Source organism: Talpa occidentalis, unplaced genomic scaffold (assembly GCF_014898055.3).
Source record: "Talpa occidentalis isolate TD23 unplaced genomic scaffold, MPIMG_talOcc4v2.1 talOcc4.10, whole genome shotgun sequence".
NCBI lineage: Eukaryota > Metazoa > Chordata > Mammalia > Eulipotyphla > Talpidae > Talpa > Talpa occidentalis.
Window position 1 is genome coordinate 8,086,607 of NW_023600993.1, and position 24,138 is coordinate 8,110,744.

At 55.8% G+C, this 24,138-nt stretch overlaps 1 protein-coding gene across 3 annotated transcripts in view; it reads right to left on the reverse strand.

The window, feature by feature from the left end:
• The window catches only part of FBLN2 (fibulin 2), a 54,742-nt gene that overhangs the window by 27,641 nt on the left and 2,963 nt on the right, over positions 1-24,138 (reverse strand). For all 3 annotated transcript variants that reach the window (XM_037523724.1, XM_037523731.1, XM_037523715.1), the window contains one exon: positions 6,455-7,787. In XM_037523724.1, coding sequence (XP_037379621.1) covers positions 6,455-7,727 — 1,273 coding nt within the window. In that variant the 5' untranslated portion in view covers positions 7,728-7,787. The remainder of the gene's footprint in view (positions 1-6,454; positions 7,788-24,138) is intronic.

A 24,138-nucleotide genomic window follows, 5' to 3' on the forward strand; every position in this document is an offset into this window, starting at 1 on the left:
GGTGGCCCCTGCACCCACTCCCTCCCCAGGCTCCTGGAGGAGGGCTCCCCAGCCCCCTTCACAGGCTTCCAGTCTAACTCAAATTTCCAACAACCCAGCGTGGATTGACTTCCAGAACCTCACCCAGACACTGGTGCGCGCTCTGCCCCTCCTCAGCGAGAAACTGCGTGATCCTGGTTATCATTCGTTTCAGGAACCGCTGCTGCCTGAGACTGCTTTTGCTCAGACTGGCGTTTGGTGGGAATTCAGGTCTCAGGATAACGTTTTGTTTTAGAGATGAATCTTATAAGTGACTTCATTCTGCTTTATTGTTCTTCCCAGATCATTTCATTATCAACTCATCAGAACTACATAGAGCTAATTAGATGTTTAACTATAAAGCAATGTTGATTTTCCCAGGCCAGTATTTACTATAAGAAAAATGTAAATAAAGTGATTAGTTAAAAAAATACAAAAAATATCCCATGAAAAACTGGGCCTTTTTTTTTTTCTCTTTGAGGCAAACAGGAAGCAGACACCAGGGCCATTTCCTGCAAGCCCCAGGTGGCCCTGCTGGCCTGGCGGTGTTGACACAGAAGTGCCGCCTGCAGAAGAGGCCGCCGGGAGCTGCTGCCGGAAAAGCTCTGTCAGAGCAAGTGAGGGCACCGGGCCTGGGGGCCAGAGACTGGCTTCGGGTCCCGGCATTCCCAGATGGGAAGCCAAGGTCCTTCCAGGATTCCCAGTGAGTGCCCAGCGACTTTCTCTTTCTCCTCTCCCCACATATGTGGGACCAGGACCGTGGTCCCCTAGACCTGCCCTAAGTACACTTTGACCAGATCACTCCCCAGCACCCCAAGTACCCCCATCCTTTGCCCTCAGCCTACAGAGTGACTCTCAATATTCACAGTAAAGCAATAAGGGGTCAAAGCCCAACCCCAGCTCCGATGCCACATGACCGGGAGAGACAGGTGAACCCCAGCTCCATCCCAACAGGACGACACTCCTCACTCACAGCCTAAGTGGGGTGTAGGTGGGAGCACAGAGCTAGGAAACCCTAGACCCCCACTAGGAAGCTGGCTCTGCTGCCCCCTGGCTGAGCGCTGGGCTTGACATCTCTGGGCAGGGTGGTGAGGAAAAGAGCCCTCGGGTGGGGTGTCAGGACTCTGGGAACCCCATTCTGAGCTCACTGAGTGCGCCAGGGAGGCCCTTCTGCCCCTGGGCCTCTGTAGTCCTGGCTGTATAATTCAAGCTGGGAGGGCAAGGGGAACTGGCGCTCTGTGAGTCTTCCGGGCAGCCAGCTGGTGCCCGCTGCATGCTTTGTTGGTGCTTTACTATATTAGCTGCCAAGGTTTACAAATTGAGAGCTTTCATGTAAAATTCCAGAGTGCAGGCTTTTTTTAAAAAAATCCAAAACTACGGGCCAAGCTGGGCTTCCCATGCCTCGGGGGCACCAACTGGAGCTGGGGAACCCTGCACCACCTTCCTGGTCCCCATGGTCCCACCCGCCAGCTGCTTCGCCGTGGGCATCCAGCTTTACTTCCCCATCTGTGTGTGTCCCCCAAAGGCCTGCTTGTCATGGCAGGTAAGTCGGCCCCAGGGGAGGGTCTTCACTTTTACCTAACATAGCCTTCCCCATAGTGCAAGGCCCATAAATGTGTCATGAATGAGTGAATGGGGCAGGTGAGGTGGGGGGGGGGCTGTAAGCAAGACAAGCCAGCTTCTCCCTGTGTGTCTCACTCATAATCTCTCTAGCTCTCATCACTCTTATCCCCTTGAAGGCAGGTTCCCTGCAGCCAGATTTTGCTCTTTCAGTCACTTCCACTCTCCACCATGTGGGTCTCAAAGACTCCCAGAACCCCCAATTCTGCCAGGGAGGGAGCCTGGGGCTGGGGATGTATGCAAGCTTGGGGCCTGCCACCTCGCTTGGGCCCTGCCTTGCCCCTTGTGGGCCAATGGCCAGTACAGTCTTGGAGCCCGGGGCTGCTGACAGGAGGGCATACTTACCCATGGCGGGCAGCGGGGCAAACCCAGGGGTCAGCAAACATCTGGCTTATTGGTCTCGGTGACCTTGGACTGTCACTGAAGCTCCCTGTGTCTCAGTCAACCTCATCTCTAAAATGGGCATGACAACGACACTTTCAGGGGTGTCAGGAAGCTGGAGGTACATGTAGGAGGGGCACAGCACTGGGCTCGTATAAACGCCCCCTGACATAGGTTAACTTGTGCAGGCAAAGATGGACTTGGCACTGGGGTGTGTCCATGGAGGGCACCCCCTCCCCCATTTCTGGGCTGCTGGTCTCACAGCCAGCCCATGCTGATGATGGAGAGACCTCAGGACTAGGGTATTTGCTGACTCAGTTGGCAGGCGCTGAAACAAGAACATAGGGCAGGGAGGGAAAAGCCAGAGAGGAACACTGGGCTGTGCATCTGGAGGCAGCTGGAGTGATGGGGAGGGGGTGGGGAGCAGGAAATGTGCAGCTAATGCACCCCCCGCACCCCTCCTGGCTCCTTTGCTTTTGCCCCAGAGGGGACAACTTCTGGCCACCAGGAAAGACATACATCTGTTCACTTAAACAAAAACACAAATCCATCCACCCACCACCCAGAGTAGTGTGGCCCTCTGGCAGGGGGAGAGGGGAACTCACAGCCCCAGGTGCTCCTCTGTGCTTCCAGGTTGACATGACATCTCCCACCCCCTCCTACCCTGAGAGCAGGGGGAATCACTCCCCCATCTTACAGATGGAGAAAACTGAGGCTCAGAGAGGATGAGCTGACTACCTGAGGTCATGCAGCCAGGGACAGAGGAGGCAGGACTCACATCCAAAGATTTGTCCTCCACTTTGGCCCAAGCCACTTTCCCAGTATGGAGACCACGGAGTGGGCAAGGAAGACCCAAGGGAGGCCCAGCTCACAGGATGCTGCTCTCAGACAGACAGAAAATTCTACCTCTGAAGACTGGATGCTGTAGGACAAAGTCCCACCCCCACCTCTCCCACCACTCTCACCCCTGAGGCCACACAGCCTCGGCTGGACTTGGAGGAGGTGCTGGCAAGCAGACGAAGCGAGCAGTCCACAGCACAGACCACTGAACTCCACCTCACTGAGGCACTCAGGATTCTAGAAGGTTCTGCATGTAAGGGGTAAAAGAGGCTTGGTTTGGCCTCAGGAGAGCCACATGTCCCACTTGGGCTTGTCAAGGGAATGGGAAACCTTCACCCTCCCAGCAGAGGCCCAGCCACCAGCTGGAAGATACGGTGCATGTGGGGTGCAGGCAGGCAATCCCTGGGGAGGCCAGCCGAGAGCAGCAGGATCATCACAATTACACTGCCATTGGTAGCCATCTCCACCAGCGGCCAGTGATGGCCTCTGGAGACTCCATGACACTGTCACCACTTTGATGGCTCATGGAACACGGGCTTGCATCTTCCATATTCTAGAATCTGCTAAAGTAAGCTCGTGAAAAGATGAGCATTAGTCATCAGGGACATGCAAGTCAAAACCACAGTGAGATCCCACTTCGTACCAACTGGGAAGGCTAAAGTCAAAAACCCAGTCACAAGTGTTAGCGAGGAGGTGGAGATTGGGGTCCTCTGGCACTGCTGGCGGGACTTTAAAAGGTGCAGCCGCCATGTAAGCCTGCCTGACAGTTCGTCTAGCGATGGAACACAGAGTTACCACATGAGCCAGCAACCTTACTCCCCGGTGTATTTTCAAGAGAAATGAAAACATACATCTGAGCAAAACTGTGTGTGCAGATGGAGACTGACAGCCCTCGCCCCTCTAGACCAGAGGTTCCCGGGCGTGCTCTGAGCCCATGGAAGGTCGACAGGGCTAAGACAAGAATGCACTTTTGACTGACAGTATTTTCAACCCTGAGGGATGTAAACTCATCGTTAGGTCAAGGGAGATCTGTATATTCAGCAAACAGGCCCCCGCTAGATGCTCAAAAATGACTGTGGGGATTAAGATATGAAGAAACGCAGGGGACTCCTGGATCCACCACTTTCTGCACATGTCCCCATTGGCAAGATGCCTGATTGCCCTGTTGTGGAGTAAGGACTGCAGGCGCTGACCATGGAGCACTTACCAGGGTGCCTGGGGTAAGTCACTATGTGGTGTCTTCAATTAATATAATTTGAATTCTAGAAAGTTGGTCTGCTAACCAGAATGTCAAAGCATCCAGAGACCCCGCCCTGCAGAATCTGCTTACTAGAGGTCCCAAGGAAGGGGCCCCTTTCCTGCCCTGCTCCCGGGGCCCACAGAGGTTACGCTGGAGCCATTTCCAAGAGGAGGGGGCTGCCTCCAGCTGCTCCAGGAACCTCCTAATCCTTGAGGGCTGCCCTATACCCAAGGGTTCCCTTCCTCATGGCCCCAGAGGGCAGCTGGGGGTGGTCCCAGCTCCCTCCATCATGCCAATCCAGTGGTAGAAGTTGCCCTCACAAAGCCTCCTGCCCCACCCCCACCCCCAGTGACAACAGACGTCAGACCCTTCTCCCTGGCCAGGGAGCTAGGCATGTGGCTTCCATTAGGCCACATCTGGACCTGCTCAGAGGCAGCCTGGATCCCTGGCACAGCTCAGGCTCAAAGACAGGACCCCACCCCAGTCGAGCCTGGGGCAATGGCTGGAAACCTTCTTTAGGCCCCAGGGGCTGCCATGGCAACAAGACTGGGGGGGTCATTTCCTGCCCCCCAGCCCATCTCTCAGCAGGAACCCCCACCCGCAAGGGGCAAGCAGAGCAAAGATACCTCCCCAGCTGTTCCCCACCAAGGTCCCCTCCATTAATAGGGGCTCCCAGTGCTCCCCACCCCCCATAGCAGCCAGAGGCCCCTACTTCCCAGCCCAATGCTCAGTGGGGCACCCGACCCTCCCCACCACGCTCCCCCCAGCCCAACTCTATCACGAGGCTCTCCGTTTCCCCGCGAGTAAACCTGCGCAGGCTTAGCCACCGAAGCCTTCCTCCCTGGTTAGACCCCAGGAGGAGAGGCTGTGCCTGCCTTGCTGGCCGGCTCAACCCCTGGCACAGAGCAGGTGCTCTGTCAACATCTGTAAATAAGGGGTGGACTGAAGAATGGGTGGTGAATATTAATGGCTCATTCTCTAGCACTCAGTAAGTACTAAGCTCTGCGCCAGCTCTGGACATGAGTTAGCTCACATAATGCTGATAACAGCCCCACGAAAGAGGGGCTTCCCTGTCACTTACAGATGGAGAAACCGAGGCCCAAGCAGTAAGCCGATGGGAGTAGTGAAGCCCAATCATGTCAATGGGTGAGGAATGGGTGGTGTCGGGGGAATAGAAGGAGGAAAGCCGGAATGGGGGGAGGGGGGTGGCAGGCGCACCCTTGTTTGTCTGGCCAAGGCCAAGCTCCTGGGTCCTATTGAAATTCACTTACCTCCTCCTCCTAACTTCCGGAACCTTCCTTTCCTGCACGCCAGAACTGCAGCGGCCTGGCCATGCCCTGCTTATTCTCATCTCTGGGTTTTGCATGTGTTGGGCCCTCTTCCAGGACAGCCCCCAGATGGGATAAGGGCACATCATCAAGGGCCCCACCACCAAGCAGCCTTCGTCAAAGCCACACCCCAAAATCCATTGGAAAAAGTTCAGGGCAGAGGCAAAAAAAAAAAAAACCACTAGGGCTCCTGAGAACAAAGCAGTTCTCCGGGATTCCAAAGGCTCAGAGCCACAGAGAAGCCTCAAGCAGTAAAAGGCAGGGGGCGGGGGCGGGGCTGTATCCATTTTGGAAACCCGCAGCCCAAACTCTGTACCCCGCTCAGAGCCTGGTCCCTCCAGCACAGGTGCATTTCATTCAGCCCCAGCCCCGCACTCACAGTCTCTCCACCACTGTGGGCTCAGGGCTGGGTAAGCGGGAGCCCTGGAGCCCACTGTCCTTGGTCATCTGAAAATGAGGAGCCCACCTCCCTGATTGTGGGAGGGATCACGTCACAGAAACAGGGCCTGGCAACTAGGAGATGCCCAGGGAAGGTGAGTGCTCTGTGCCACCCTCCTGAGGCACGCTGGAAGCAGAGCCTGGCGCTGAGCTGGGGGCTTTGGACCAGAAGGAGGCTACAGTTTCACCCTGTATTACACATGGGGTGAAATGCACCATCAGTGCCCAGCGACAGCAACAGCACTTGACAGACAGGCAAGTGGGACCCTGGGCAGTTAGGAGGCTTGGCCTGGGTCACACATGTGGCAGCAGGGCGGGTGGATAGAAACACTGCAGAAACCCCAGTGCTCCTCAGCGCGCGGGTGAGGACCCATAGCCAGGCAACCCGTTTTATATCGGGGCTGCTCTGTAACACTCCCTTCTCCAGGAAGTCTTCCTAGATACCTCCTGAGGATCCCTCCTTCCCCGGCCTGTGAACCAGGGCCCTGCTGGTCCACTCTGTCCTGCTGGCCCACTCCTGCCTCCCCAGGGCTCAGTAGGACCTGCTCACAGTTGACACCTAATGGTTTGTAGAGTATGTGAGTCTTACCTTCAGAGTCGCCTCTGGGAACAGAGTGGACAGAGTTGGGGTCTGTGTCTTCCTCTGGCTGAAAGCGGGACAGAACAGGCAGCTCCTTGGGTACTTCCTGGGTGGGTGGGACCCGGGATGCCTCTGGGGGAGATGTGCTCAGGCTGGTGTGAGTGCTGGGCTTCGTTGGGTCCACAGGAGGGCTTGATGTGGCCTGTGATGGGAGGACACTGGGCCCGGCTCCCTCCTGCCTCGTGCTTCGGGGGGTGGCCTGGGCATCAGGGATGAGATTCTCTTCTGGTCCTTCCCTGGCCTCTTCACCCTCCTCTTGGACAGGGAGACCAGGCCCCACAAGCCCTGCGGTGGGCACTGTGTCCAGACCCCTGTGACTAGGTCCCATCTGCTCCATGACCGTCATTTCCTTCCTCTCCTCCTCCCCTTCCTCCTGGCTGTCCTCTGTCACTCTCCTTGCTTTGGCCTGCACAGGAGCTGGGGGGCCCAGAGCAGCAGCTGCCGTGGGCCTGGGGAGAGCAGCCAACCAGGGGGTGGCTTGGATGGCAGAAGGTGGGTGGCTCCCGCCTCCCAGAGCAGCAGGGACCCCTGCACCTGCATGGAGTTCCCCTGCCAGGGTGGCTGCCGCCTCTGCCTCAGCCACCTCCTGGTCATAACTGTAGGGGTCTTCATAGTGCCGCTCAGGGTCCCCCTCCTCCGTGTCTGAGAAGTTCCTAGCAGCAGCAGCTGGCATGGCTTCGGGGTCCCCATCACATCCGGGAAGTTGGTAGCAGATGAGCTCGCCACCAGCATCAGGACAGTGGCAGGCCTGGCAAGGTGGCAGGTGAACGGTATGGCCGGCGGGGTATTTGCGGCCAGAGTGGACACAGCCCACCTGGCCACACTGCGGACAGCTGTCGGCAACCACCACGGCCTCAATGCAGTTAGGAGGCAGCTCAGGGCACAACATGAACTGGCAGCTGATCTTGCCGCCGCCTGGGGGACAGGAGCACTCGGTGCTGCCGAAATCCACAAAGTAGGACTGGCCAGCAGGCACGCGGCCACGCACAAAGCCACCCTGCAGGCAGTCGTAGTACTGGTAGCCCTCACAGGCGCAGCCCTGCTGCACACACGTGGCACAGCAGGCGCCGGGCTCCAGTGCCTCCTCGATGCAGTTCTCCAGTGGTGGGCACTCCACACCTGTGCAGTCCTGCGGCTGGGCCGCCACTCGGGCACTGGAGCCGAGTGCCAGGGCCAGGGCTAGTGCCAACCAGGCTCCGGGAGGCTCCAAGAGCAGTGCCATGGTCTTGCAGTCAGCCAGGGGCCGCCTCGAGCCACAAACCGTCCCCTGTCCCGCGAGATCCTAGGGGAATCGGAAAGGTCACCTGTCAGCACTCGGGAGCACGTGTTTATCCCTGCAGGCACCTACCCCAGCGTGTGCACACAGCCACCGCCATCCAGGCACCGCCACATACATGTTCTTGACCTGACGTCCCCAGGGACACGCCCCCCCATGTGCACAGGTCTGCAGCACAGAGCAAGGTCCATGTCACCCCCGGGGGAGGAGGGGCACCGGTGCCATACAGAGGTGGCCACACGCCCCCTCTCAGGGCTGCTGACCCCAGTGTGCCTCTGACATACTCCTCCACAACCGCATACTCACACTCATGCCTGCACTCTCAGCCACACTCACACCCCTGGGGACAGTTGTCCACAGTCACTCACAGAGTCCCACCCTGGTCCTCCACATAGCACCTCACTCACATGCTAGGAAACATGAAAAGTCTCTCAAGCATGCACATGCACGACCACCCAAAGAGTCCCCCCTATACTCCAGCTCAATCCCAGCCATCTGCCTAGAGCCCATGGCTGCAGCCTGACAATACCATCAGGTGGATGCTGGGCTGGAACCATCTCCTTTCCAGGCCTGGCATATCTGGTCACGCCCTCCCCTCCCTAGTCCTCAGGCCCAGAGCCCAAGAATGCCCCCCAATAAACACCCATGGACCAGAGCCTGTGCTCCCTCTAATCTGAAAAGAAGAGCCAAGAGGGGAGGGACTGAGAAGGGGCCCTGACCTCCCTGCAGAGGCAGCCCCAGCAGCCAGACTTTGGCCAGCAAACACTCTGGCTGCCCAGTGCCTGCAAGGTTGGGTCACTGCGGTCAGGGGGGCACACACTTCTGAGGCAGGAGCCAGGGAGATGCCAAGTAAAACCCCCACAGCCTCTGCCATACTCTGTGGGACTGGTAAAGGTGGTAACGCCTCTCCATAATAGTAATTCTATGGTTATAATGCCAGCTGGCCCAGATGACCCCTGGGAGGGCCCCTGGACCGCACCGTGGGTGTGGTGCCCAGTCAACGACCACAGACATCTGCACCCGGCCCAGCACTCGCGCTGGTTGCCAGATTCTGTGGAGGCAGGAGGCGTGGCAGGTGCAGTTCACTGTGTGGAACTTGTTCCAACCCAGGTCCTGCCCTTCTCCAGCCTTCCCTGCCCTGAGAAACTGACCGCCTCAGACGGGGTCCCCAGGAGGGCTCCCAATCCTCCATTCTTTGGCAAAGAGAGGGTAACCGGGGTGTATTTCCCATCTGCCTCGTGTCAAGGTTCCCCACCCCCATCTCCCAGCTGGTGACTCTGCCAAGCCCTGAGATAATAAGCCGCCAAGATAATAGTGTGTTTAGCGGAGGAGTATAATTATCTCAGCCGCTAACTTCTGAAGTCTAGCTGGGACAATAGTCCTCACCCCACTGGGCCCCTGGACCAGCAGGTACCGAACCAGCCTCCGGGAGGTAGCGCCCACTAGGGGCGGGGCCTGACCACGAGGCCCTGCCCCCTCTTCACTGTGATTGGCTGAGGGCTGGGCCTGTGACCACATCTAACCAATGAGATGCGGACCCACACAGACCCGCACAGGAATGACAAGGATGCTGAGCCCCCTGGGGAGGCCTGGCTGCCCCCACCCACCCCCAGCACGGTGGCCAAGGGCACTGGGCCTCCGGGAAAGGCATGTGCCAACCTGTCCCAGGCCACCTGCGCCCCAGCGTCCACTCCTCCCAGTCACAGCGCTGGGCGAGAGTCCATTCTGACCCGGCCCCCCCCCCCACCAGCCCAGCGGCCAGGTGAAAACACGATGTGGCCAGCTGATGCCACGTTCCTACGAAGGTCACATGACTGCTTATCTGGCTGTTAGCCACAGTAAGGGGGAGGTGGGCGTGCAGCGCTGGCACGCCAGAGCCACCGGGACCCAATCAGTTCAAAGTGGATCAAGAGGAGCAGCGGCTCTAGAAAACCACCCAGCACGCACCGGATTCCCTCTGCCACTGGGTGTGAGCTGACACCTGGGCTAATGACGGGTTCCCAGGATGAACTGAGGACTCAGCAAAGTACAGAGCAGCTGACCACTCTGTGAGGTGTGGCGGCTGGCAGCGGCTGGCATGTTCCAGTTTAAAGAGTTCTGCATCACTACGGTGTGAACCCAGGCGGAGGAAAGGATCGCGGCAGAATGCTGGCAACCTGAGGTCCAGGTGAGTGGGGTCTGGGCATCTTCTCCTGCCTTCTCCAAGAGGAAGAGCTGCCATGACAATGGGCATTTGGGTCAGAGGGAAAGTCAGGGAGCCACCTACATGCAGGTAGCACCAGGGAGCACGTCCTGGTGGAGAGGCAGGAGCAAGATCGGAGGCCAGGCAAAGGGCAGGGTCTGGGCAGTCACAGCTTTGGGCTTGGTCACTATCCCTGCTGGGAATGGGGCAGGGGGGCTTCTCACATAGCCTGGGGGCAGATACTCAAGGCTGTAACTTGACCATGGGCAGGACAGGGCAGTGTGGGGGATGGGCACACACTGGGCAAGCATCTCAGAGACAGGTGGCTGGAAGCTGAGAGTAAACAAGCCAGGCCCCACCCAGGCACCTGGGGGTAGACTTGTCAGCATCGGCTGTGCTCCTGGATGGGCCTGCACTTCAGCCAGCTCAAACCTAGCTGCAAGCTCCTCTCTGCTGCCCTTGCTGCTGTCCCCCACCTAAAACACAACCATGTCCCTTCAAGGTGACACCACCCCCTGAGCTAAATCACCACCGACTCGCCCACCACAGGCCCCGGGTGCAAGCTCTCCTGACTGGATGACCCTGGGGGCCGATGCTTTCCCAGTGCAACCTTTATCTCAAGTGGGGCTGGCTTACTAACATCCAGTCATGCGGTAAGGAAATCCTTCCCTTTTCCACTTCTCTGATCTGATTCTGACAACAGGCATGCCAGAACTAGCAATACAAATCCAAGCCCTGCAGTTGTAGTGGGATTTCAGATAAACAAAACATCACTGTTTCGTGTAAGTATTTCTGTGCAATATTTATCATTTATCTGAAATTCCATTGTCACTGGACATTTTTATCGGCTAGCCCTAGACAAGAGTAAAGTCTCAGGTTAGTGTTAGTATGACTCAAAAACTTTTCAAAGATCGGCAGAGGATCTTTCGCTTGAGCAACAGACAAGTTTATCAAAACATTGGGTCTTTCAGACAGCTGGAGATGACAGAAGGGAAATAAACATGCGGGACACTGGCAGAAACACCAGTTATAATCACACAAGCAATCAGAGTTACAAGGCCTGCCAGCAGGCATGGCCAACAACAGCACAGTCCCCTGATCTTCCCACAAGCCTGCCCGGCCAGCTATCCCCTGCTCTCAAAGCCAACCACAGGGTCGTCGCAAACCAGCAACTAGGCTGTTTGCCCACTGACCATGTTTGGGACGACACCTGTTGGCCAAGGGCAAGCGTCTAGAGAAGAGTCCAGGTGAAAGCCATTAGAGCCAACACCTGGGGCAGCTGGGAGACAGAGCACCTCCAGGTGAGGGGAAACCAAACCAGACACCAGCAATGGCCACAGGGTCTGCTACACACAAGCACACACACCTGGGCAAAAGTGGCTAAGCTGGTTAACTGGAAATGGCCCCCAAACCTTCCTTGAAGTTATAATTTAGCCTGGGGTCACCCCGGCTCAGAAATGTGAGAAAGTAACTACTAAAAATAGTATCTGCACACCTATATTCATAGCGGCATTACTCACAACAGCTAGATGGTGGAAACAGCTCACATGCCATCAGAGGATGAAGGGAAATACAAAATGCACGCAAACTGTGCTCTACACATACAATGGAATATTACTCAGACTTAAAAAGGAAAGAAACTGTGACTCTTGCTACAACATGGATGACCCTTAAGGATATTATGGCAAGTGAAGCAGGTCACTTACCAAAAGACAAATGATGCCTATAGGCAGATGATACTTATAGGCAGACCCTAGAGAAGTGAGATTCATAGAAACAGAGCAGCATGGGAGCTGCCAGGAGCTAGGGGAGGGGGCAGATGGGACTTTGTGTTTCATGGGGACGAGTTTCAGTTTAGATGATGAAAAAGAGATGGGGATTCTGGAGACGGATGGTGATGATGTCTGCACAATAGGAATGTACTTACTGCCACTTAACCGTATATGTAAAAATGGTTAAAAGGGCCAACTGAATGTATGTCACAATGGAAAACAATAGTAACACATGTGCACTGTGGGGCCAAAATGTGTATCAAAGGGGAGAGGAAAGGAAAGAATTGCCTCGAAGATCCAACAGGAAATAAGGGATGCTCCTGGGACCTCCCTTTAGTTGTAAGCTTCTTGGCAGCCAAAGCCAAAAGGGAAATTAGAGGATGACCTGGTGCTCCTTGTCTGATAAGAGGAAGTCATCTAGTTCACTGGGAAAAATAAACTTGTTCTTGGCACAACATATTAGGAGGAATTTTAGTTGTTGATCAGGTTCATATTTAACTATCACTTCCTCCATGCTGACACAGAGCAAAATGCTGGACTGAGCTTCCAAGGGTGTTTATTTTATTTAACCATGTTCTACAGATAAGGAAACTCGGGCCCAGACAGGGCAGAGGTCTTCCCCCATCTGAAAGTAGACCATTCCTATTTGTATGATCTGGTGAATAATCTTTGAGGTCTAGGAATGTTATTAGCATTAGTTTATATGGAAAACTTTTGGAGCATTCCCAAACCCCCCAAAAAGCCTACCAAATCATACCAAATAGAAATGTTCCAGTTTTTGATAGTGGGGAGAAGATCTGCTCAAGAGAACACCTACAGCAAAAGGTGATGCAGGGATTTGAATCCAGGGCTGTCTGGCCAAGGGAGTACAGACGGAGTCCTTCAGTTTATACTCATTACGCACCTGCTACCTGCCCTTACCTACCACAGGGACTGGGATGTGACAGTCCCTGGTGGAGGGAAGAGACGAGAAACACACAGATAAGATGAGGATCGAGGCTTCGAAGGAGAGGCCCGCACTCCTTTATCGGGGGTCGTCAGAGCAGGACTCACATATGACATTTTACCTGTGACTTGCCTGGTAAAAATTTGGTGGCCGTGCAAAATCCTGGGGAGTGGCATCCCAGGCAGAGATAATGGCATGTGCAAAGGCCCTGAGGCAGGGGCAAGCTTGACACATCATGGCTGGCATGCCAGAAACAAAAAACAGAGCTGTAGAGGATGAGCTGAGTAGGAAAAGGAGAGAAAGAAGGCGGGAGCATGGAAATCAAGGAAGGAGAGACACTCGAGAGAGGAGAAGGCTGACTCTCTCACTAGGGAAAGCCTCTGGCTCATTCTGTAGACATTGTTCTAACAGAGTAGTGGGGCCACCTCCAAGTCACTGAACTTGAGGAGACTTCAGACACCCCTTTAAGACATCTGGGGAAGATGGATTCACAGAAAGCACAAAACCAGGGAAACCTCCACAACAGCATCTAGGGAATGCAGAGAGGAGGCAGGACTGGGAAGCCTGGGAGTGGAGGCCGTGGAAGTCTGCTGGTGGGAACCAGGGAGGGAGGTGGGGAAAGACCACAGGCCCTCGGGGGGTTAAAAGTGGGTTTGTTCAATTGCACGCTGACTCTTATGCCATTTTTTCTATGTGTGCGTTTTCACAATAAAAGAGACCTTTTAAAGAAAAATTTTCAAAAAAAAGAGCCGACTAATGTAGCCCAGAAAAAGGAAACAAACCAGAGGGCGTTGGCAGGAGAAGTGGAAAGGAGGAGGAGAAGGATGTGAAAAATAGACACGGATTAGCAAGAGAAAAGGGAGCGTGTTCAGCGTCCGTCTTTCAAGTCATATTTCCCCTCATTTCCTCGCGGGCAAAAGGTCTTAATAATTGATGGCGTCACCTACAAAAAGGCGAGAGTATAGGCCAGGGCTCCAGGGTGGGGGCTTCAGGGAAGGGTCTGGATTCCTGCTGTTGGGAAAGCTGCCAGGGCGCAGGCCAGGGGTGAGCGGGCCAGGCTGGAGGCACAGGCGGGGTAGCTAAGGGACACCGGGTCTCTCAGTCAATCCTGGGTGCAAAGGACTGAGGGGCAGTGGGACCCTGGTGGCGTGCAGAGCCGGTGCCGGGAGCCCCGTGAGCTCACATGCTCATCGGCCCCCCTGAGGATTTTCAACAGGGTGAGCTCATGAGAACACAGGGAAAAATCATCCTGCAAGTGGAGCAGCCAGGTTTTCACCCCTCCCTTCCCTCTCCTCCCTAAAAACATAATAAAACAATGAAATGAATTAAAAGCTCCTTAAACCTTGGGCGAGAGCTGACCCTGTGGACATAATCGCTAATCTCATTAGCAAAGTAGGCAGGTGAAAAATTACAAAGATGAATGTTGGTGACTTATTATCAACCTTTGAGAAAAGGAAATGTTGCTTTTGGCACTGGGAGGGAGCTGATATTTTCCTTCCCCACAAGTCACTACTCCAGAAAGGGGAAACACTCCTAGGGTGGAGCCCTGAGAACCAGCCTGCCTACAGCCAAGACTGAGCTCACTGCTCCCCCACCTGGGTCTCGGGCCCTCCACCGCCCCAACAGCCACTCACACCTTGGGCCTCGCTCCCTCTGAGAGGTCCTGGTACCCTGGCACCCTCTGGCTGCTTCTGCCCTCACGGACTTCTCCGATCTCCTCCCACCCCTCCTGAAAACCCTGAAAGGTTCCTTGCCACCTATAGCTCCTTGGAGAATCTGAGAAAAACCACGGAGAAGGCAACATGAACAAAGCTGGGTAGTAGACACAACATGGTTTCTGCCCACCATCGTGCATTCATTCACCCTCTTTCCAGTCCAGCCCCTGGAGTTCACTCTGGAGTCCACCCCACTGCACTGTCACTCCCATCAGTGTCTCCCACTCTCCCAAAAGTGTCTAACTCAGTGGTGGGTGCCAGCCCATGAGACTCAATTCAGTGAGCTCTTGGGTAAACAGCCTCCCTTTTCCCACTGTGTTAGACATGACATGATCTTTTCACACTGGAGCTTCCTGAAGTTGTCTTGTCATTGGGTGGAGACTGTATGAGGCTGGAATCAACTCAAAAAAAGAAAAAGAAAAAGAAAAAAAGAAAAGCCAAGATGTGGGGGGAAAAGAGAAACAATCATTAGTCGTAGCTGCTGAGCACCTGGATCTAGCCATGCCTGAAGCTAACTGAAAAGCTGAACCTTATAATGGCTTGAACCTATTTTTGCTTAGATTAACTTGGGTCAGGTTTTCTGTCATTTGGCACAGCTTTAATAGGTATGTGGGCATGTACCAAAAACTGTTGTACGTGATTTTAAACTCCCCGGAGCTCACTCGTGGACATCAGATAGAAGACTCTTAGTCCAAGGACAACGTGAAAACTCTTAAGGGAGGCACTCACAGTCCTTCCCCAGTTAGCTCCCACTTAGCTTCCAAACCCATTACCCTCATTTGCCTTCCATGCACCCAATTTTTGCTAAACTAGAGGACTTTGGTCCCCACCCCCTTATCTTTGATCATATTATTATCCTACACCAGGGGGCCCTTTGTCCTGAATCTCCACATATCCAAACCCTACCCCCCAGCTCTTAGAGTGGGTGGATGGGCAGATGGACAGGATGGGAGATGGGTAGGTGAAGAGGTGGGTGGGTGGACAGCAGATGAAGAAGAGATGAATGAGAAAGTGGATTTAGTGGCCGGGTATGTGAACAGGTATATGGCTGGACAGCTGAAGAGATGAAGTTGGAGAGCTGATGGATGGCAGACAGAGCATGGACAAATGGGTGGGTTAAGAGATGGTAGCTGGCGGGGCAGGCGGGCGGATGGAGGGATGGAAGATGGCTGGCTGGGAAGTGAGCTAGCAGGAGGGTTCATTAGCATGGCTGCAAGATGTCCAGTTGGCAGGGCACACAATGGGTCGGTTGACAAATATGGGTGAGGGGCAGTGAGTGGGACAGCAGGTGGGCGAGCTGAGCTAGAAAAGTTCTCTTGATGCTCAATCAGTGCTGTTCCCAGCCCTCTGGAAAAAGCAGATCAAGGTCAATGGCCCTCCCACAGCCAGCATCTCAGACAGCTCTCGTGCTGTGGTGAGGAGCATAAAAAGCACAAGCCCTGGAGTCAAACTGGCCAGCATTCCAGGCCCCTCTGAGCCGCTTCCAGCCTGTGACCACGGCCCAGAGCCCAGCCCTGAAATGAGAAGCATGTTGTGCTCCTTACAGGGTGCCGTGTGGATTAAAAAATAAAAAGTTATCCACAGAGGCAAGCCCAAGACCTGGTACAGTCAGTGCTGGCAATAATTTCCATCATTAAAAAACAAAGTTCCAGGGCCGAGAAAAAGAGTCTCCTCCTCTCATTTATAAGACTAGGGAAAAACCCTGATATCAAAAGCAGACGTGGATACTACAAGAGAGCAGTGCAGGCCAGTTTCGCTTATGAATCTGGCTGCCAAGTCCTAAATAAAATATTAGAAAATTGAATCCAGCAGCATAGGACAGGAATAGTAATATATTGGACCCCAGTAGGGTCACCTCGGGAATGCAAGGGTAGTTCAATATTTAAAAATCAATGCAATTCACTAAAAGAAAATTTCTATGTGATGACCTCACTAGATGTTGGAAAAAAGGAGTCAATAAAATTCTGTGATTTAAAACCAAGAACAGTATGCTTGTTCCAGCAGAGAGGGATCTAGAGATCGTCCTCAGCGGGTACCCCCTCCCAGAGAACAAACTGGCTGCTGGGGGACTTGCTGCCTCCCGGAAGGCACACAGGTGGGATTCTAGGAGCTGCGGCAGGCAGGGGAAGAAACTGCAGGCTCATCCCCCTCTGTAGTCCCGGGATCGAGGCCAAGGGTGCAGAGCAGAGTCCAGCCCTGCTGAGAAAGGAAGCAGAAAGGACTGCTTCAGGGAGTAAGGGGGTCTCCCAAGGGGGCAGAGGGGCTGAGAGGGTGCCCATCCCATCTAAGGCCTCCAGCAGGCCATCTCTTGCTTTCATGTTTCCTTCTCCTTTTGATACAGGAGGCGTTTTCAAGAGAAGTCGAAGACCAAGAGCCCTGACTTGAGAGACACACAGGCCAGGCCACCCTCGCTTGGCTGCCCTCACCTGACCCACCTCTGCCCCAATCCATGGGTCACTGCACCCCAATGTCCCCAACCACCATTCCCTGCCTTGGCCCGTCCCCACCCCCCACCCATGCCAGGACCTCACTGTTCCTTGGCCCCTCAATGACTTGCTCCCGGCCCCTCTGCACAGTCTGGACGAGCCCATCCACCCCTACTTCTCCCATCAGACCTCAGGCAGACAGACTGGCTGACCATGACACAGCTCACATGGCCCCAGGACCAGGCACATGCTGCTACTGGCCACACCGCAGAGATCTCGCCCTCCCCACCGGCCAGACTGGGGGCTCATCAGGGACAAGGGCTGGCAGGTTCCTCCCCACACTGCGGAGCTGACCTCTGCGCTGGCGTGTCTGCCTGCTGTCTCCCCACTGCATGGGCTCTGGAGCAGAGGTCCTGCTCCCCTGCTCAGCCCTCGCCCAGGGTCTGGCCCAGGGCAGACACTCAAGATGCTTGGGGCAGCGGGAGGTGGAGAGGGTTGGATGAGGGCTGTGAGAACACGGGATGTTATAATGTGTCACCAACGCTCACCCCAAAAGGGCCTTTCAGAGATAGAGAAAACCTTGCTGAGGTCACAGTGGTAGTCTCTATTCTCATGTCGGGGCTGGGGTGGCCCCCACCCCGGTTCTGCCCTTCATTCCACCTGTGTTGAGCCTTGGGGGGGTTGAAAGAGGGTTAGCCCCCCTTGCCAGGGGGAGAGACCAGGGTCCCAGTGCCGAGGGAGAGCTCAGCGGGGCCTGGCGAGGCGAGGCTGGGGGAGAAGCACCTGTAAGGAGCTGCACCAGGTGAGCACAGGTTGCTGATGTCACTTCTCATCAGTGATGCCAACAGCACCCACAGTGCTGGCCGACTGGCCCTTCATCAGCTACAGGACTGGGGGGTTCTGCCCAGCCCCCTCATCCCTGCCTCTAACGTGTTTTCTTGAACTGAGCAGCCCCCCTTGTGCCCTCACAGGAGCAGCTCAGCAGGGGGCTGCCGGGACAGGAGGGATGGGGTACCAGCTGCTGTGTCTGCTGAGCCCCCGCCACGGCAGGAGGCGTCTGACCCAGGGACGCCCCTGGGGTGGACTGTGGTTCTCGTGTGTGGGGTTGGGGGGGGTGGCCCGTGGAGCCTGGGTCTTCATGCCAGAAGGGGCTCCCGCAGCATCATGGGCCTGCCCTGCACAAGCGGTTCACACACTCCCTTCCCTGCCCCTGCCCCGCAGGGATGCATCCCGGGCTGCAAGGCTGCTCCAGCGCAACAGCAGCGGCTCTTCCCCACCCGGGGTGTTCTCTTGAAGAGAGGGAGGTGGAGAGAGGGGTTGGGCTTCAGGGCTCCGACCTTCAACCACACCCGCCCCAGGTGCCAGAGGAGCTGAGGCGCTGAGGAGCGGGTGGAGCCCACGACTCTCTGAGGATGTGGTGGACACCTCTCGTTATTCACCGTCCCCGCAAGCCCTGAAGATTCAGGAGCTCCGTGTACAGAGGCAGGTTGGTCAAAGGGGCAGCCATGAGCTCTGAGGAGAGGATTCCAGAGGAGGGAGATGGAGCGGGGTCTTGAGGGATGAACATGCGGTTGCTCAGGGGAAGCAGAGGGCGTGAGCACACTGGGAGCCGTGAGAGACTCAGAGCAGCGGGGGCCAGCAATTTTTAAATTTTTATATGAACGAGTATTGGTTGCCTGTTGTTCGCCAGGCTTGGTGCTGGCATCTTTACACCGTCTCCCCAGGCCCCGCCAGCATGGCCTAGAGGTGGCTGACATCCAGCCCAGGTGATGGCGAAAGTCACCCAGCAGCCGGGGGGAGAGCTGAGGTTGAACTGAGCCCCAACCTCTGGGTGTACAGAGCTGGGTCCTGCTCACTGACCCTCTGCTGGCCTTGGGAGTCCAGCCCCCCAGCCTGGGCCAGACCTGGCCATTTGCCACACACCGTGCCCTGTGGCAGACCTGAGAAATTCCTAAATTTCAGGGCCATGCAAATAAATTGGGGCACTGGCACTGCAGAGGCTCCAGGGAGACTCACAGCTGCTCTCTGCAGCTCCCTCCATGCAAAGGCATTTTCCCTGGCTGGCGCCTCTTTCCAGATGCTGCTGCGGTTGAGGGAGCGGAGGCTGCTGGGGGCAGCCCTGCCTGACTATCATCATCGCCATCTCCTGTCTGTTGGCTTGGCTTTTGGCCTCTTTGTCTCTGTCTCCTTCTACCTGACCCTACTCCACCCCTTACCCTCCACCCCATGTGTAATCCTGAGCTGAACGGACAGGTGAGAGGAGGGCGTTTGTGCACAGGGACAGGATCTTGCTTCAAGCGTGCAAGGCTCCCAGCTCAGCCCCAGCCCCCGGGAGATGCAAGGTGTTTAGTGGCCCTCACAGCTGAAAGGGCCTTCGCAAGGGGGCTAGAGGTGCCGGGCCACACCCACACTGATGGCAGATCTCAGGGGCAAGGCAGACATCTCCAGGTCCCTGTGCTGGGCAATCAGCCCCACCTCTTCCTCCTCCAACTAGTTCAGACCCTGAGAACTAACTCCCCATGGAGTGCCAGTGGGCCTTGAACTTCTCCCTGACACTTGCCAACCCTCCTGGTTAACAGAGAGCGCAGGACTCAGTGGACTCAAGGCTGAGGGGGGAGCAGCAGGAGGGCAGGAATTAGTTCTGGGGTGTTTGTATTTCTTTTAATCTAGGGCAAGAGGTCCTAATCTCTATCTATAGTTGTGATCATAGGTCTCCTTTAAAATAGGGATAAGTAAAGGCAGGAGAGGCATTTTTCAAATTAAATATTCAGTACAATGTAAAGGCCAGGGGGTAGGATGACATGGCTAAAAGCATGGTGGGATGAGGCTGAAACTCACTTTATAGGAAGAGAAAGCCAACCCCCTTGGCTTCTTCTCCAAGAAAAGCACAAGTCCCCCAGGGGGGTTGCTTCATCAGCCCTGTAATCGGACAAGAGCCACAGGGTGCTCACAGTCAGACAGCATGCGAATTAATCAGCTTTAAGGAATGCAGGGGAACAGATAAGGGGCACTGGGGTGCTGGCTATCACCAAACCACTACGAGAATGGCTAATCTCTCGGTCCCTAAGGACTAGCAAAATTGATGTGGAAATTGCAGGGATCAGCTGTGGTTGTGTGTGTGTGCGCGTGCACGCTGGTGTGTCCATGTGCCTGTATTTCGGGGGTCAAAGCAGCTATGGCTGGTTGTGCCTCCAAGAGGCTGGTGTTGTCAAGAGCCCCTGTCCCCTGACCCCTGAGCTGCCCCACTCTTATCCCTCCCCAGCACCCCCCAGCAGGTTGCAGTCTCCTGCCCAAAACCCCATCCCTAGCTCCCTAACGCTCACTGGCCCCGGGCCATGGGGGGCAGGGACGCAGTCTCAGGGATGCTCCGCAGGAACCTAACGTTTCATTGCGAAAAGACTTAAAAAGAAGAGAATTTCCTGAATCGCTGCAAGCATACTTGGTGAGCAAAGATGAGGCTGGGAATTTAGGGTCGGGATGGGGAAGAAAGGTCGGAGAAAGGAGAAACCCCAGGATGCTTATCAAGAACCAGTGCGCCCCCCCTCAGAAGGTCAAGGCCTGGCCCCTGCACCCAACAGCAGCTCAGTGATCAAGAGAGAAGAGGGGCAAAAGGTGCACCCACCAAATAATCCGGCTAACAGGAGCCCCACACGCTGTGCCCACCAAAGCCACGGTGTCCGGCCTCCCACCGTCCTCAGTTTCCGCACGCCTGCTGGGCAGGCACAGGCAGCGGCCAGCTTTATAGGTAGAAGAGTGGAGGCTAGAGAGAAAAGCCTGGACTCTAGTCAAGCAGGGATACCAGTGTCCTCTGCGCCTCCCTGGCCTGGCTGGGTCACCCCACATTTCAGGCTTTCCCTAGATACCAAATGACAGCAGAACCAGGAGGGCTTTCCCCAACTCACAGATTAGGAAACTGAGGCCCAGGAGATAAGATGGCCGAGGCCACAAGTCTGAAGGCAAAGTCCACCCCTGGCTGCAGCAGGGGCTCTGTTCTCTCTGCCAGCGTGTGGGTTTACCATCCCCTCCCTATCTGCAGGCCCAGGCTCCTAACAGCCCTTCCCACCATTTCCTCGCCAGCACAGGGACCAAGGCAGGGTCACTCTGGTCCCCTACAGTACAGCACTTCCCCCACGAAAAGACAGACTCCCCACCCTAGAGGAAGGAAATAACCTTTTCCAAACCAGCACGTTCTTTGCAACAATCTCCATATATGAGAAAACGAAGGCATTGTTGCAATGTTTCCAAATTCTAATAACTGTGAGGACAATGGTGCAAAATGACCACCCAAGAGGGGGGGTGGGAAGGAGCCGCCCAAAGGAGGTGAGGCATGGCGTGTGTATGCGTGCGTACCAGTCGTGCCCTGTAAGCAAGGGTCCCTTGCCTGGGCAGGGCCTGGAGGTGGACAGACGTTGCTCCTGCCCCAGTTCTTCATTCTCCCTGCTGTGGGACTGCAGCCTGGCACGCCCCCTCCGAGCCTGGGTTTCCCTGTCCTCACCGGCCTCCTGCTTTTTGTCCTGCTCCCTTCCCAGGGCTGCCAAAGATCTGGCCCTGTCCCCCCTCTGCTCAGAAGCGCTCCAAGGCTGCCCGGCACAGGCCCCCGGACAGGGTTTGAGGAACTCTAGTGTTGGGTTTCAACTACCCACACAGCCTGACTCTGCCCACATCCCTCCGGGCCAGCTCCCCAAGGGAAAGTAAGTGTTCTCCTGTCCCCGTGGACATTGTGAATGTCCCCCTCGACATTCACATCACAGTGCCACTCTCCCTTCTTCCCAGAAGCCCGACCTGACGACCCCCACCCCGGCAAGGCGAGCTTCCCTGGCCCCCAATCTCTGTGCTCTTCTCCAGGGTGGTCCCCACTGTTCAGAGCTGGCTGTGTATGTCCTCGGGGCCCTCAGGAAGGCCCCAGAGTAAATGGGCCAGCCCACACCAGAGGCTACTGCGAGCGCTGTGGTGTGGGGGGAACCCAGTGCCGGGCATGAAAGCCCAAGGAGACATTCACCAGGAACCCTGACTCACAGCCTCTCCCTGGCTGTTCCCAAGAACACTCAGTCAGGTTACTTAACCCTCCCTGAGGGCTAGGTACTGCTTTCCACAATCCCATGAGGTCTAGCTCTAGACCCCAACCTTGTGGCCCCCAAATCTGTACCTGCCAGAATGCAGGCACCTACTGCACCCAGGCATCTGCTGTACAGGCCTCCTCACGCTCTCCCTAAACTGCCCACCCCACTCTCAGGTCCCGACCAGTTTCGTCTGCTCTTCCCCACACGCAGGGTCAGCGTGGGACACTACAGCAAACACCCACTTCTCTGTGTCCGGGTCTCCCACCAGACTGTGAGTTTGGGGGTGGGGAAGAAACTTCTCCCCAGCACTCAGAACAGTATCCGGTACCTGCTGAAGGAATGATCTTGTTTCTTCCTTCCAACAACCCTAAGAGATAGGACTTATATTGCCCACTTCACAGATGAGAAGACTGAGGTTCAAAGGGGTGAATCACTGACCAAAAGGGGGCACGGTCTGAGCAGCAGAGCTGAGGTCAGAGCCTTGCAGGACGCCAGCCGTGGACAACCCTGCCTGCCGCCCTCTAGCGGGTCCTCCCGGGTCTGGGGCTGCTGCTGAGCTCCTGGCGGGCCACTGTGGTGGGCTGTGCGTACAGGGTCCCGACAACAGTAGGTGGTGGGGCACCCACCCCAGGAAGAGCCAGCAGTTGCCAAAAGGAAACACCCACAGGAAAAGGGGAAAGGGAGGAGGGGGAAGAGAAAAGAGGGTTTTTTCTTTTGTCCTTTTGCCAAACTTTGCAAAAAAGTGACTTTGTTACCATTTCATTTTAATCACAGTGGAAACTTGCATACCATGCCAGGAAGAAGTCAGCGGGTTCCGTGACAAGGTCGGTAAAGCAGGGAATTAAAAACCATCCTTAGACACTTTCACCCAAACCTCACAAATGAACAGTCACCCACCCACCAGCGGCCCAGCTGCTACTCCCTGCAATGACTTCAGCAGGCAACAGTCACATGGTTCGAAAACCAGAAGCTAGAAAAAAGCACCCCGTGGGAAGCGTGCCCTCATGTGCACTGTGGCCTGCACCTGTCCCCAGGTGACCACAGCAAGCGCTGCGTCTCGCTCCTGGAGCTTTATTCCCAGGCTGGTTCACGCACAGACAAGCCAAGGTGTGTTTGCATTTCTTACTTTCGCACAAGGCAGCGTACTCTACGGGCCACTCGGCACCTATTTTCGTACCAGATTTTGAGGATCTTTCTGCAGCTCAGCCTCCTTTTCCACGGCTGCAGGATATTCTGTCGCAGGCTATAGCAGCATCTATGCAAGTCACCGGTCCAGCCTGGGTCTCCAAAGTCTGCCTACCAGCCTGTCTCCCTCATTGCCCGCAGCTTCTCCAGGACAAGGCCTGCCCGCAGCATGCTGCCTGGCACAGAGCCAATTCTCATCTGTGCCTATCAAATAGCCTGGTGCCCCTGCCAACTGCCCTCCACAGAGGCACAAGGCCTCCCCATCTTGCTTTCGGGGAGGGCATCTTGAAACAGAAATCAGTTTTAGTCGCTTCAAACTCCCTGCCCGCCTCCTCTCCACCTCTGTCCCTCTCCTCTCACTCCTGCCTCCCCTCTCCCCCTTGCACACACCGAGCAGGCTCCCACCGCCAACCCTTCGCACTAGCTGTCCTGTCATGCATGCTCCCTGTGCTCCACTCCTGTGCCAGCATCCTCCAATGACCGGCCCCTTCACGCCTGGGTGACCACCTGCCGACTGGAGGCCCTTTGCGGCATATACACCAATCTGAAATCACTTCATTCATTCCTTTGTTGTCTGACTCCCGACCCCCCACCAAACCCCCAGCTACACTGTGGGCTCCTGTGATCATGCTCGGGCTTGTACATATCCCCCACACTCAGCCCAGGAGGGCCAGGCCACTGCAGCAGCTCCAGCCTGGTGGACAGTGCCGCACCCTTGCAGAGGCAGGAGTTGGGCAGAGCACAGCACCTGGCAGCCCAGCCCAGGCTGGACCTGTACCCCAGGGCACATCTCAGCCTCCTGAACTGCAGACCCCAGAATTCCACCCACTTCCTTCTTCACATGCACCAGAAAACTATCACAGCACCCTCTTCACAGAAAGGAAGACCAAGGCCCATGGAAGGGAGGGCCAGGCCTCTGCGCCACCCTGCACAGTCAGCAGGAAAGAAAACCTCCAGGCAATACAAGGAAGAGGCCAGTGGGACCGCTACCACCCCCAAGTCCAAGTGCACTTAAGTGGGCTGGCCCTCATTCATTCAGTCAACAAACTTCCAGGAGGCCATGTCCTGAGG